General features: G+C 31.7%; 1 protein-coding gene across 1 annotated transcript in view; it reads right to left on the bottom strand.

The window, feature by feature from the left end:
- Positions 1–541: 541 nt before the first annotated feature.
- Positions 542–13,883, bottom strand: part of LOC129219158 (exocyst complex component 4-like) — a 73,530-nt gene continuing 60,188 nt past the window's right edge. The window contains exons 14-22 of the mRNA XM_054853477.1: positions 9,902–10,002; positions 9,591–9,803; positions 9,060–9,150; positions 8,068–8,287; positions 5,748–5,846; positions 1,496–1,542; positions 1,262–1,376; positions 720–838; positions 542–641 (exon numbers count right to left, since the gene is read on the bottom strand). Of these exons, the coding sequence (XP_054709452.1) occupies positions 542–641; positions 720–838; positions 1,262–1,376; positions 1,496–1,542; positions 5,748–5,846; positions 8,068–8,287; positions 9,060–9,150; positions 9,591–9,803; positions 9,902–10,002 (1,105 nt within the window). The remainder of the gene's footprint in view (positions 642–719; positions 839–1,261; positions 1,377–1,495; positions 1,543–5,747; positions 5,847–8,067; positions 8,288–9,059; positions 9,151–9,590; positions 9,804–9,901; positions 10,003–13,883) is intronic.

Here is a 13,883-nt window from a genome sequence, read left to right as displayed (position 1 = left end):
CCCACCCTAAAAAACTTTTCAAATATGCAAACAAAAATCATTGAAATCATTGAATTTTTTTTTTTTTTTTTTTTTTAATAGTAATTTTTCAGTTTTAGAGCATGTCAGTTCAAAATTTTCAGAAATTTCGGATCACAAGCTCCATAGATGTGAAACCTCCAATCACTGACAATGGCACAACCCTTTTGCAAGAGAGAATGCCATCACAGCTCAACAATAAATATCTACGTGCTGAACCTCCATGGTCAACATGATCAGTGGAGGAGTCTGGTTAACCCCAAGATTGCAAATGAATGACAGTGCTCCAATAAGAAAATATGAACACTCTCTTGCGGATTACACAATTTTATTTTTCGGAAAACTTACTTTTCAATTTTTAAAAAAAATAGGTTTTCAATTTCGGGAATTCCAGGACATTGTATAAAATTCAAGGACATTCCAGGACATGAAAAGAAAATCAGGAATTTTAGGAATTATAAAACAACTCCGAGCCCTGCTATAATCATTTAATGGCCCAAACAATTGTACTCATTATAGGAACTTACATTTTCTTTACCCCATTTTCGTTGATTTTTTTAATATTGGACACCGAGTTGATCAAAATTGTTGACAACAGTTCACCAAGGCCTTCAAATATATACCTAGAAAATAAAGTTGGTTGCTAAATACAAAATTCTTAAATAAACGTCCAAGAATTTGTAAAATATTTTTTTACATACTTAATTTTTTTCGGTTGCAGAACAGGTGCTAGTGCTTCATCAATTCTGCTCAAATCTGCATTTAACCTTACTACTTCAGGTTCAGCTTCTTGGTCATCTTTACGATTCATGTAGGAGCTCTGTAATTAGAAAAGTAACCAAAGAAAGTTTACACACATCTCACTAAAGAAAAAACGATGGCTCACTAAAGAAAAAAAATGATGAAGTAAAGAAAAGTCTCATCACAATTTTTATTTTGCAAATTCAAAGCAGGAAAAGAGTAACAAAATAACAAACTTTCAAAAAAAAAATCTCATTCATAAACGAGAAAAAGAAGAAAATACAACAAACAATTATTTGCTTGGTCTACATATAAAGAACACAAGTAAATTAATTTGTTGAATCAATACAACTGTCTGTATTGCAACCATCATTTATACGTTTTCTTTATTTTTATTCCCTTAAAAAATGTTTGCAGAACTGCCTAAAGCTGAAATAAACCTCATTTGATACAAAAGTGAGTCCTTATATATTATATTCTAAAATACATTTTTAAAACATACTTGTTTTGATAATGGAAGCAAGTAGAAAAAACTGTGCGCTCTGACTTCTAAATGCAAGATCAGTAAACAAGTATCAGCAAGATCTTCAAAATCCTTTGCAAGCTGCTTCAAGCATCTAAATATTGATTTTTAATTACTTTAAAAAACATAACATTTGATGTTACTTTAAAAAGAGAAACATAACATAAACATTCATTTTAATCGTCATTTGAGACCTAGCATAAAAACACTTACGTCTGATTAATTCTTTGTATGCCCCCAGTAGCTTCAAAATTATCATCCTAAAAATAAAAACTACATATGATTCCCTATGTAAAATATAAATTTAAGCATTACATTTTCAAAGGCAGCATAGAAAAAGGAAAAATGTTACTAACATATGTAAAACACTCCAGCAAATATTTTACACAAGGACCAGCAAAATAAAAAAAAGGAAGGAAAGTACTAAAAGAAAAAACAGCATTTTGAGAAAGATTTTTAAGAAAGCCTTTTGTACCCAAAAAAGATGGAAAGCAAAAACTTTACATAGGAAAAACACTGATGCTACATTGTCGGCCATGCTACAACATAAGTCAACTACTATAAGTCAACTAGAAATCTCGGTGTCAAACCAGGGGCACACGGAGTTTACTAAGCTCATCTCAGTTTTCTTGACTGAGGACTCTTGACTGAGGGGTGTAAGGCAGATGTTCCAGTTCTTCGGTTAACCAAATACGGAACCCCTTTGGGTGAAGTTCCCAAGCACGCTTCAGTCATTTTATTGGTCCACTGAATGGACATAAGGCTGAGTAGACACGGGCAACAAACCCAGATATGTGGTGTGGAAGCGTTAGGTGCTACCACCAAGCCACTGGGCTTTTGAAACTATATGTACTGTTATAAAAAGTGAAACGATGAGAAATTAATTACTTGTGCAGAATATATTTGTTATAATCCTGTGATACCCTGAAATACCTAAATCTTATTAAATATTGAAAAAAGAATTGATAAAAAAAAAGTGTAACCAGTAAATTTTAAAATGGTAAATTTCCTTAGGCTATTCCATAATTCATTTTAATGGTAAATATACATTTTAAGGGATATTAAATAAATTAAGAGACCTTGACTACCTAGACCTTGCTGACTTTTCTTTATTGTAAGATGTAATAAAGAAAAAAAAGTCAGCAAGAATTATACCATTAGAAAATGATGAAAGTATTTAAGAGGGAACAATTTTGAATTTTGTTAATGTCAGTAAAAGTAATTCAGCACAGGGAACAGTGCTTGAAAGTGTGGATGATTTAAAACGCTCAAGAGTAATTATATAATAACAAAAACTTTTGGCATGGCAGTTGTAATAACTGGTAGTGTACTGTTACTATCACCTTCAGAAAAGAAAGTATATCAATCAATATCCTTCTTCTAAGTCTTTAATAAATTACTTAGCCTTTAATAAATTACTTTTATCAAAATCCAGAGGATTTTCCACCTCATACAGCTGCTGTAAGAGCTTTTATGGAAAGAAAACTATCAAGATCTCAAAAACTTTTCAGCCATTTTTTCATTAAGACCTAAGCGACTAGAACGAAGGTTGGTTCAAAAACTGGTGGTTGAAATATTAGGTCAAAATTTTTAAAAGAAAAAGTTATACATTCAACTATCTCAAATCTACAGCTAGGCACAATGGTATGCTTGGTAAGTTTTGTGCAAACTTACAGTGAGCAATACAATGGCTTTTAGCTGGGTGACTATGTAGTTTAGACAAATGCTCTTTAATTTACTATTTATTCAGTAAATATCATTAATAAAACCCTGGCAACATTTAGATATAAAAAAATCTGATAACTTGGACATGTAGGAAATACTGAATCAGGTTTTAAATTTTTTTTTCTTTTTAAATCCAAACTTTTTTTTTTTTTCATTATTTTTAACAAAACATTTTTTCCCTTAAATTCAATTTAACATTCTCCAAAATAAATATTCTGACATTTTTCCATTCTTTCAAACCTCTAGTAGCCTTTTTTTTAAAAACCTGACAATCCAAACAAAAAACAGAATAATTTTCAGTCTTAAAAAATAAAAGTAGGTGAAATTTATAAAGACATTAAAAAAAAAAAAACACTACATTAAAAACTAAGTTTAATGAATGGAAACTTCTCTAATTACAATGCATTCAATGTATCAAACTGTTAATTCAAACTACAACCTGAGTAAAAACTTTAAGGCCAGTAAAAAAAATTGAGAATATGGGAAAATGAAGTTAAAGGGATTTTAATATTGTTGAACTAGCAATCATTAATGTTCATTTGAAAGAAATAACGCAATATTTAAGTTTTTTAAAGTATGCTTTTACAGAAAAGTATTAGTATAGTATTTCAGCATGAGTAACAACTTTAAGACCACCAGTATTTCTTAAATACAAAATGTAGATTTACTGGAATAAATATCACAGCAGTTGATGTGATTGTGGAAACCCTCCAACTTGTAGTTTTTCATTAATTTCTAAGAAGTTTTGGTGCTCTTTGTGAAGATGTCGAAAGGTAAGTTAACTGATCGTGAAAGAGGGCAGATTGAAGCTTTTTCTCCAACGGGGATGAGTAGCCGTACTATTGCCAAAAAATAGGAAGATTAAAGACTGTGGTCAATAATTTATTGAGATTGAAAGACGATTATAGTAAAAAAATCCCGGTGGAAGACCTAGAGCTTTGTCCTCGCGTGATGAAAGAAGTGTTTGCAAACTTACATCAACTGGGAAGTACTGAACCAGGAAACTTATTCAGGCGACAGGCTTAAATGTTTGTCAAAAACGATATATAACACATTTAGAAGGTGTGAAAGTTTTGTTTAGGTGGCAAAATTGGCTAAGCCACAGTTACTGAATAGGCACAAAATAGAGCGTTTGAACTTCAGATAAAAAGTCATGACTTGGGATAATCAATGGATAGAAATATTTTTTCTAATGAAAATAAGTGGAACTTGGATGTACCACATGGATGGAAGTACTATTGGCATGATTTACGAAGGGAAAAAGAAATATTCTCAAAGCGCCAATTGGGTGGAGACTATGTCATGACTTGGGGATGCTTTTGTTACAATGGTATGGACTCAACTGTGTTTGTTTCAGGTAAAATGAATTCACAAGCATATCAAAATGTCCTCCCAAGTCATCTTTTACCAAATGCTGAATTTATTGCTGGAGAAAATTGGAAATATCAGCTAGACAATGCACCTACCCATTCGAGTAACAATACACATAATTGGTTAAAAGTCAACAATGTTGTCATGTCAACAACTTTGAAATGGTCAGCTATGTCTCCAGATCTCAACCCAATCAAGTACTTATTTGGTAACTTAGCAAGAAGTTTATGCAAATGGGAGACATTTTATTTCATCAATAGGCCTGAAATCTACTATTGAAGATGAATGTTATAAAACAGATCCCGAACTTGGTCAAAGCAAACAAGAATATTTGAAGTAATTCGAAGAAATGGCTCCTGCATAAGATTCTAAATGTTTGTATTTCTTTCTTCCTATGCTTTTTTCTACGTTGGCCTTAAAGATTTTACTCAGCTCCTTCAGGCTCAAATATTGATCTGTAGTACTTTCTGATAAGATAATTACAAATCATTATTTTGTCATTTTTTGCTTGTATTTAAGGTTAATAATTATCACTCAAATTATGTTTTGATCTTCATGTCCAATTCTCAAAAACATTTACTGGCCTTAAAGTTTTTACTCAGACTGTAAATATATTTATATTAGTAGGTAGAAATATGCATTTTTCTAAAGAAATCCTAAATTTTAACTCCTAAACCCTACATGTTGCCATTTGTAACCTATCAAATTCAGTATTTTAAAGTATCATGAGAACAAATTAACTATTGTTGCTAAGAAACTAATAAAATCCTCACAGAAGATGCTTATAAATCCAATTGAAACTTGTAAGTAGCAGAAGTAATTGGATGGAAAAAGATATAGATTTATTTTTCAGCATTTCTAAACTATAAATATTTTCTTTTGTTTTGTTTTAATTGTGAAAAAATAACTGCTTATTGTTCTTCTATGATGAATGAAACTTTACTACGTAACGCATAAGGTACTTTTACAATATTAAACAAACTATTTGCTGCTTTTTCAGTTGAAGCCCAATGTTGCTAAATGATTTTTTAACTATAAACCATACTTAAATTAAACTATGGTTTTTTAAAGCATTCTCCCCATAATTTGAACATGAGTTAAAAGCCAAAAATGTGCAAATTATTTATCACATACAAAATATTAAAGAAAATTCCACATGAGTTACAAAAGAAAACTTACATATCTTCACTAAACAAACAAAAATACTACTATTCACTATTTTCTCTCCCTCCCCCATTTTTTTTCCTACAAAAATAAAAAGAGCAGTACCTTTAAATGAAAAAAAATATCAGAAAGTTCACTCATAGAAAATACAATGGCATAAAATAAATACCATACACTACTTCTGTAAAACATTCACTTATCTTACATTGAATTTCTCATGCAAAGCGGATGCAATGCTTGATTGTATATCACAGGTTAGGGGTAAGCTTTCAGCAAAGCTTATGATGTTGTTCGAAAACCATTCCTAAAAACGAAAAATGTATTCAGACATTGCATTATTGTAATTACCACAATTTTTTTGCAACAAAAGTAGAGTTTCCAATCTCACGCCAATCTCAGTCCCGCGGGATTTCGGGATTGTAAAAAACCAATCCCGCGGGATCCCGTGAACACACGGGATTGACTATTCTTCTAAAAGTTAAATTTACAAATAGAAAAAGTTGTGCATTTTCAAAGGGACTGCTTTTGTTACATGAATTAGTTGTTATCTCGAAATTCGTATGCTAAATGTGGAGTACTACAAAGTCACATCTCAATTAGCGAATATTGTTTGTTATGCAAAAGTGTACTTTAAAAACGTCAAATGCGTCTTAACAAAGCATGGCTCGTATGAGATGGGACAAGATTTTTGCTCAAAAATAATAGGTTCGATGAAAACGCACGATGTGGCTCTACTGCAGTTGGTTTTACTGGAGATTCAATAGTTGCGGACATTTAGCAAAAGAGATCTGTTAACTTCACCCCCTTCTAAGATCGATTTTCTTTTTTTCTGGAGAATGTCATGTTAGGGGTTTTTGCTCATGAAATCCAAACTTCGACAAAAATGAGCATGTTTGATTAGTGTAACTTTCCTTGTTGCTTCATTCACGTTGGTTATTGCATTAGTGCCTTTGATTTGTTAGTTCTATCCTAGTTTCTGTCACCTCTTTTAGATTTGTGCTAAATACTGAAGATAGCTCAGCTAGTTCATACAACATAATTTTTAAGATACCACCCACATTTATATTATCAGCTTCACCGTCACAAAGACATCAAAAGGTGATTTCTACAGGTTAGAGTGCAGAAATAAAAAATAATGTCATGTTTTCCTTGCTTTCTTCTTCGGAAGAAAATATTCTGCACATTTAGTAAGTTAAAGGTTTCGAGTGAATTCCTAAGGTTTATAGAAGCATTCCAACAATGCATTCAAGCTACTCTACTTCATTTGATTTTGCACTCTGTAATACACTTTTTTAGTTTCTTCTAAAGCTCAATTTTCTAGGTTTCAATATTTAGAGATGGTTTTCGAAAAGTCTTGTAATTTTTATGCGTTTTCCCATTTGCTAAACGTATGAACACTAAAACCTCGAATGAGAATACCAATTCATTCTCAGAAAAAATGCGCTTTATTTTTATTGTTTTCTTAAAAGGTAAATCTACCGTTCACCATATAAGACAAAGTTTTTGTTGCTCTTCTTTCAGGTATACAGGAAGGTTATTAAAACTTTGGATGATACTTGTAAAAATATTCGTTTTGAAGACGGCTAAAATTGGGAAACGTTTGTATGGAAAATCATAGTCGGATTGGAAATCCCGCGGGATTCTTCTCTTAATCCCGCAGAATTAATTCCGCTAAAATATTGTGCCGGATCCCGCGGGAAATGAGATCAAGATTGGGGGATTGGAAACTCTAAACAAAAGTACAGTCATCCCTCGATACTTTGCGATTTGACTTTCGCAGCTTCACTACATCGTGGTTTTTTCTTTCTTTTTTTTTTTTTTTTGAAATATAGTAATTAGCCTTTTTTATGTGCTCATATAAATTTTTTCTACAAAAGAATAACAAAGTATATGTCTTTTAAGTAAGGTAAGCTTTTAAGTAAGGTTTGAGGGACTAGTTGTACTAGTAGAGGGAGTGGAGGCATAAAATCGCCGAAGAAAGTGTAGGGAATCGCTATTTCATTTTAACCATTAAGCACTAACTGAAAAGTATAAATCTCTGTATTATTGCTAGGGGATAAATAAATCTGTAAATTGTGTTCAACAATGTACTAGCTTTTTAAGTCGTATACGTAAATGTATAGGAAGAACGGGGGCTCCTACGGTCACTAACGGGCAGTTTCATCATCGAACAAGTTGAGGTTTTTTCATAGACTAGTAGTAGCGTGTAAGAACTGCGTGAGTGTGTAGTTTATCTCCCAATAATTAACAATGTGATATCTATTGCGTCTAACATACCTAATTTTCTCATATTTTGTGCAATATATTAAGTAATACAAATGTAATGGTGGTTAAAGATGCTGTTTTATGTCTAGGGGGCTCTAACAATGATTAAAAACCTATTTAAATTGCCGTAAGTAAGTTTTATGCGCTCCAATTAGAAATATATATACAGAATCCTACTTTGCGGAAATTCAGTTATCGCTGTAAAGTCTGGAACGAATTAACCGCGATAAACGAGGGTTGATTGCATATCATTTACATACCATGCTTTCATGCATTAAAGCTAAATTTCTTAATTTAACAGGATCTGAAATGATTTCACAAGGAGATATCGAATCTTTGGCAGTACAGTAAGACAGGTTTCTAATTAACAGTTCAGATTCTTCCTTATTGCGGAAACGAATTTCTTCTGGAGATTCTTCAAAGTCATGAGACTCCTCTTCGTAATTTTGAACTTTCAAATTGTTCCAATTGGGAAGGGACCTAAAAATATAAAATATGATATTTAAACACAATTTTTTTTTGCAATCATGATTTAAAAAAAAAAAAAACAGACTGTTTGAAAGAAAACAAAGTACCATTGTATTACACAAAAATATTAAGACTCATTGCTTTTACTAATTTAAGTGAAACACCAACTATTAATTTTTTACAAATAAAGGGGGTGGGGTTTCCAAAGATGCATTTTTATAGCTTTAAATTAATGATACATAGAAATTCTGGTTTAAAGTATTCAAATTCAGCACCAGTGTTACAAAGTCTTTACAAAGTTTTCAAAAAGGCCTAATTTAATATGGAAGGTTAGTAGAACTTTTTTAAAAAATACTCATTTTTAAAGTGAGTGACTTTAATTTTGAGAAACTCTGTGGTGAGGTTTTGCTTCAGACTTAGACAATGTGCAAAATAAACTACAGCAAAAACATGTCCATAGGGACTTTTTTCAAGAGCTATCATAGCCTTGCTTTTTGAAATGACAAATACGACACTGAAAAAAAAAATCATTAAAACTTGCTTAAAATTCCACCCAATGTTATGTTGTTTCAATTTAAGTGCAGCATGTATTTAGTACTCTCTGAAAATAAACTTTGATATAAAGTTTATCATATTAAAAAAATGTGTTATTATTAAGAAAATGAGTAAAAGTTTGCTTTTGCTTTTGTTGAAAAGCTACTACTGTATATAATATATATTTCAATAAAATATTAAAAGTTTTATGATACGAGGAAGTCCTAAACAGAGGAGCAATGCAAATTACCTTAATAATCGGCTGATATCCTTATCACGAGCCCAAGAAAGGCTAAAAACACGTTGCTGTTCATCCGAAAAATCAGAATGTATGAAAAGCCCTTTAAGAAAAAACATATTAAAAGACACAACACCGAAGTCTTTATACACACATTTTCAACAAAACAAATTAGACTTAAAAACAATGAGGACGTTATTTTTTATTTACAAGAAAATCAATATTAAACTTTTAAAGTTTTTTTTTTTTTTTTCAATGAGGGAAACTAACACAGCAGTTCAAACAACATTTAACTAATAAAAGAGATTATTTTAATAGATTTAGTACTTTTCAAAGACAAAAGAGCATTTGACAAGTCTTTGTTAAGCAAAGACTGCGAACTAGTCACAAGTTTTAAAATCAGCACTGTCATTTTTATCAATCAATTTAAAGTTTACCTTTTTTTAAAAACAAAGTAAACACTTTGAGAAAAAGTTAATCAAATAGAAAAAAAAGTTTCAAGGATGAAATTTCTGAATAAATGTTATTAACAATATAACTTACCTTTATATGCAGAATTACAGTAATCTTTATATTCCAGTAACATATTGCAAACAAGTTGAATGAAATGATTCGAGTAATCAGGAAGAGCAAATATAAGGTCTTCCATTTCTTTTAAACTAGCATTTAGGGTAAATGTACTTAGTAAAATTTCTGTTTTTATGTCAACTTTTTTTAGCTCATCAATATCTGATACTGTTTTCCAAGCTTCCAAGCCTAAGGACATTTAAAAAAAAATTCATATATATAGAGAGAGCAAATGTACAATACTAGAGTAAAAATGTTAAAACATGCATGAAATGAAAAATATTTACTATGAGCAACTTTTTCCATTAATCTGTTCATTTCAATATTGATTTCGTCCAAGAATAGTTTCACACAATCCATGAGAAATGTATGCAAAGGACAATGAGTTCTGAAAAAAAAGGAAAAATCTTTAACATTACACATCCTATTAAACAGCATTTCTCAAGCACAGAATAGTGGGAATTTTCCCTTCAAAATTAATGCATGAAAGTTTCACGAAATTGGAGATAGCTGCATTAAGCATTGAATCACATATAATCTATGCTGTAATTGAAAAAAAAGTATGGGGGAACTCACCTTGGGGTTTGGGAGACTAACCAAAAGACAAGGTGGTTTGAAACCAATTTACATTAAATTATCATTATTTTTTCAATAAAAATCCAAATATTCAGGGTCTCCCCTCCCCCCAAAAATACAGTTTTGAATATAATAGTTAGATACAATTCTTGACTGTGTTGAATTAAAAAGACACACAGGTTTTAGATAGCATTAGACTAACAATTGAAGGTCAATCTTTAGGTTTATGTGTAAGTAGAATTAATTATTACTACATTAAAGATGCTTAAAACTAGCTTTTTGAGTGAAACCTTTTTATCTTAAAAGAAAGATAAGTGCTCTTGAGATATATTACTTAGTCAACATGACAGTGCCAAATTAGTCACTATTTCTACGACTACAATTCCAAATAATATCTGTCATCAAAAATTTCATCTTGGCATAAAACTTGGAACAATGTTAAAAATTTTGAAGCACTGTAGGTATTGGAAGAATTTGTTAGCTTAGCAGTATGATTCAGTTGTTATAAAAACATAATGTAAATAATTCAAAACCAGAATGAAAATGGAGAAGGTGCATTCCCTTGGCAAAGGTTAAGACGTGCGGGAGTCACTGAATGACCCCAGACAAAAACCCAGCCATTTGATAATAAACATCATTTTTCAACTTGTTTATTATTTAAACCATAACGTCTTATATATTTTGACATTGAAATTGAATTTATAGACGTAAGTGTGATTTATAAATGAGCTTTACATCGCACTTATAATGAAAGTATTTCTACGGTTGTTCTTTAAATCAAGTTTAGACACACAGCGGATAATAATGCTTCATGTGAGCTTTAAAAACTTTATAACAACTATAATGCTGTTGCTGGTATTTTTGATGTAGAAACTTGTAGAATTAATGCTAAAAATGCTTCATTTTTTATTGAAAATAAAAAAAAACAAAAAAATCACTAAATTGAGGGCAAACTCATCTAACTATATTTTATATCTTATTTTGCAGTAAAAAAAATCAGAATTATTCATTTTATTTAAATAATTTCCATCCTTTTTGCAATTCTGGATCATATTCACTGAAATTTTCATGATCTAAGAATTTCTCTTTTCTAAAAAATTTTTAGCTCCATATTCTTCATTGATGAAACAACTATTTGATTCAATTACAGCAAAAAATGTCGAAAACAACCTATTTCTTTCTAGTATGCTATTGACATTCCTATTTACATGAAATAACTTCAATACTGAAGGGATATAAATAAAATAACCGTATTAACCCCCTTGAGGGCCAGCGCTCGGAAAACGAAGTGCAGCTATGGGACCGAATGTTCTGAAATGGAACGCCGCCATCGGCTTGAGCATTTACAGCAGTTAAGCCTAACTGAACAAAAATATTCATATAAAATCAGCATCTCAAAATAATGGCTTGAAATTTTAATTTTGCTTAAACAATGTACAACTGATTACTAATTATTAATATAAAGACTATTACATTATTAGAAGGAAGTGAAATAAGTAGAATACTAAAACTTTAACCATGTGCACAAAATTATATGATACGTGCACAAAAACAAAGTTAGAGTTTGACATCGTGAGTGTGGACTCAAAGAAAAAGAAATGTAGCAAAAAAATATGTCCCTTATGTAATTTTGATTAAAACAACTTAGGTCAACGAATTTAAACTAGTTATATTTCCCACGCGACAAGTCTCAAAACTGCTTCATAATTCACTCGAAAACATTCCCTTTCACTCACTTCGCTAACCATTTTTATTGCAGTTTTCCATTCTCCAAATGAAAAAGAATAAATACAGAAGAACAAGATCAGAAAGTACTGAAAAATAATCATAAACTTCAGGCCTCTTGAAATCATTCCTGTACTCTCATTGAACGGGGAATCCCAAAAGTCTGGAACACATACGCAAAAATATTTTAACCTTCCTTCCCTCCCCCATAATTTATTCAGCTAGATGTATATCTCTTTCAATTACTCATAAAAAAAAAGAGAAGCAAAGATATAAACAAGAGCAATTGAGACCTCATAAATCATATGTGCAGAGCAGTGACTCACTGTTGTTTACATAAAAAATAATCTATCCCATTGAGAGGCTCAAATAAGAAACTAAAGCGTGTACATGAAGGTCAAATGCCATGTGACTCGAATATGATCAAAGTTATAGCCATTTAGCGCCATCTATTATCATTTAAATATTCACTTCAATTGTTCCATTTCGAGAAAGCATATACGTGACGCTGGGACATCAGTGTCGATCAGAGAGTGTAGCGGAGAAGTGACGCTGGGCTGATAGGAGAGGAATCGTTGCATAGCGTCCGCGTGACGCTGGATTAACCACTCAAAATAGTTGGTCAGTAAAACAAACGGCAGGACTTGCGGGGTCATGTTATGACCCCAGTAATTGACTAAATGTGTTTTAGTGGAGCAAAAATGCCCGAAATCCGTTCAAGATAAGAAAAGTATGAATCGGTGGCTAGTTTTTTGGCAATTACTATTTGCAGAAGACTTGGGGTCATAAAATGTCATAGCCACAAAATGTCTGTTTAGGTTTTATTCTCACAAATTCATCTTAAATGATAAGTATAAGATATATTTACTCTCTTGTTTCTTTATTAATGCGGGAGCAGTTGTCTTGTCCTGTTATGGACACTTGTTATGTGTCGTGGATCAGAAAGTTACTATGTGTAAACATCGAAAAATGAATGATTCAAAGGATGTGACGTCAGGGCGTGAGCGGATGGATGATGCAATCTCCTGCTGAGAAGGGATAGATAGAAGATTCCAGAAGCTTCCAGGCGGATCTTAGGTACGCATTTCCAGCATGACGTGCTTCATCGTGCGATGTAGGATATAAGAAGAAGAAATTGAGGGCAGAATCACTTCTCGCAGTTTTCATCCTTTCGGCAGTAGATAGCCATTCTTTAACGAATGCTCGCTTATTGAAGCAGCATCTGGAACTTAGCATAGGAAATGGCTGCTTGTTTTGGCTATGAGTGTTAGGCATTTAAATTTTTTGAAACATATTTAGGAAACTTAAGTTAGTTGCATGCTGTTGAAACATGTTATGATTATTTTACTATTTACAGAAGTTACATAAATTACAGTTGTTAAATATTATATTGTTCAATAAAATGAAGTTAGTTTTAATTGACTTGTTACTTCAATCTCCAATGAAACTTTCACGTATGACAAGAAGGCATCTGCTAACCTGTGGAGTTGACTCTATTTTTAGAATTACAAGCGTTTAGCTCACGTGTTGGGCTAACAAAATGACCCTTGCACGTCCTCCCAGGTTAAAAAGATGGAAATGTTTCTGAGAAAGGTAGACATATTTAAAAATCTATCTGACCCTAATAAGACAATGTTTGCATTTATTGGGTACTAAAACCATTTTGGAAATGATCATTTTGTTTTGTTTTTAAGGAGTGAAGTTACATTTCACATGAGTAGCCTTGGTATACAAACAAAATATACTTTTAGAGAATGACTCACTGTGCAAAGGGGACTCTTGCTTCAATAAATGAAATGTTAATTGAATTGTCAGAAAAAAGTATGCAGTCAGAAGCAATTATGCAGATAATGTACAGAGCAGCACATTTTTTTTGAGAAGCAGTGGCAGCTCCTTAATCAGCAAATCCTGACATTTTGTGGAAAGTGCAGGGAGCTGTGGATGCTCAACACATCAGTGAATCTAGTC

The sequence above is a fragment of the Uloborus diversus genome, chromosome 3 (assembly GCF_026930045.1).
Source record: "Uloborus diversus isolate 005 chromosome 3, Udiv.v.3.1, whole genome shotgun sequence".
NCBI classification, from domain to species: domain Eukaryota; kingdom Metazoa; phylum Arthropoda; class Arachnida; order Araneae; family Uloboridae; genus Uloborus; species Uloborus diversus.
Note: the sequence above shows the minus strand (reverse complement) of the source record. Positions and strands in the feature narration are given on the sequence as shown.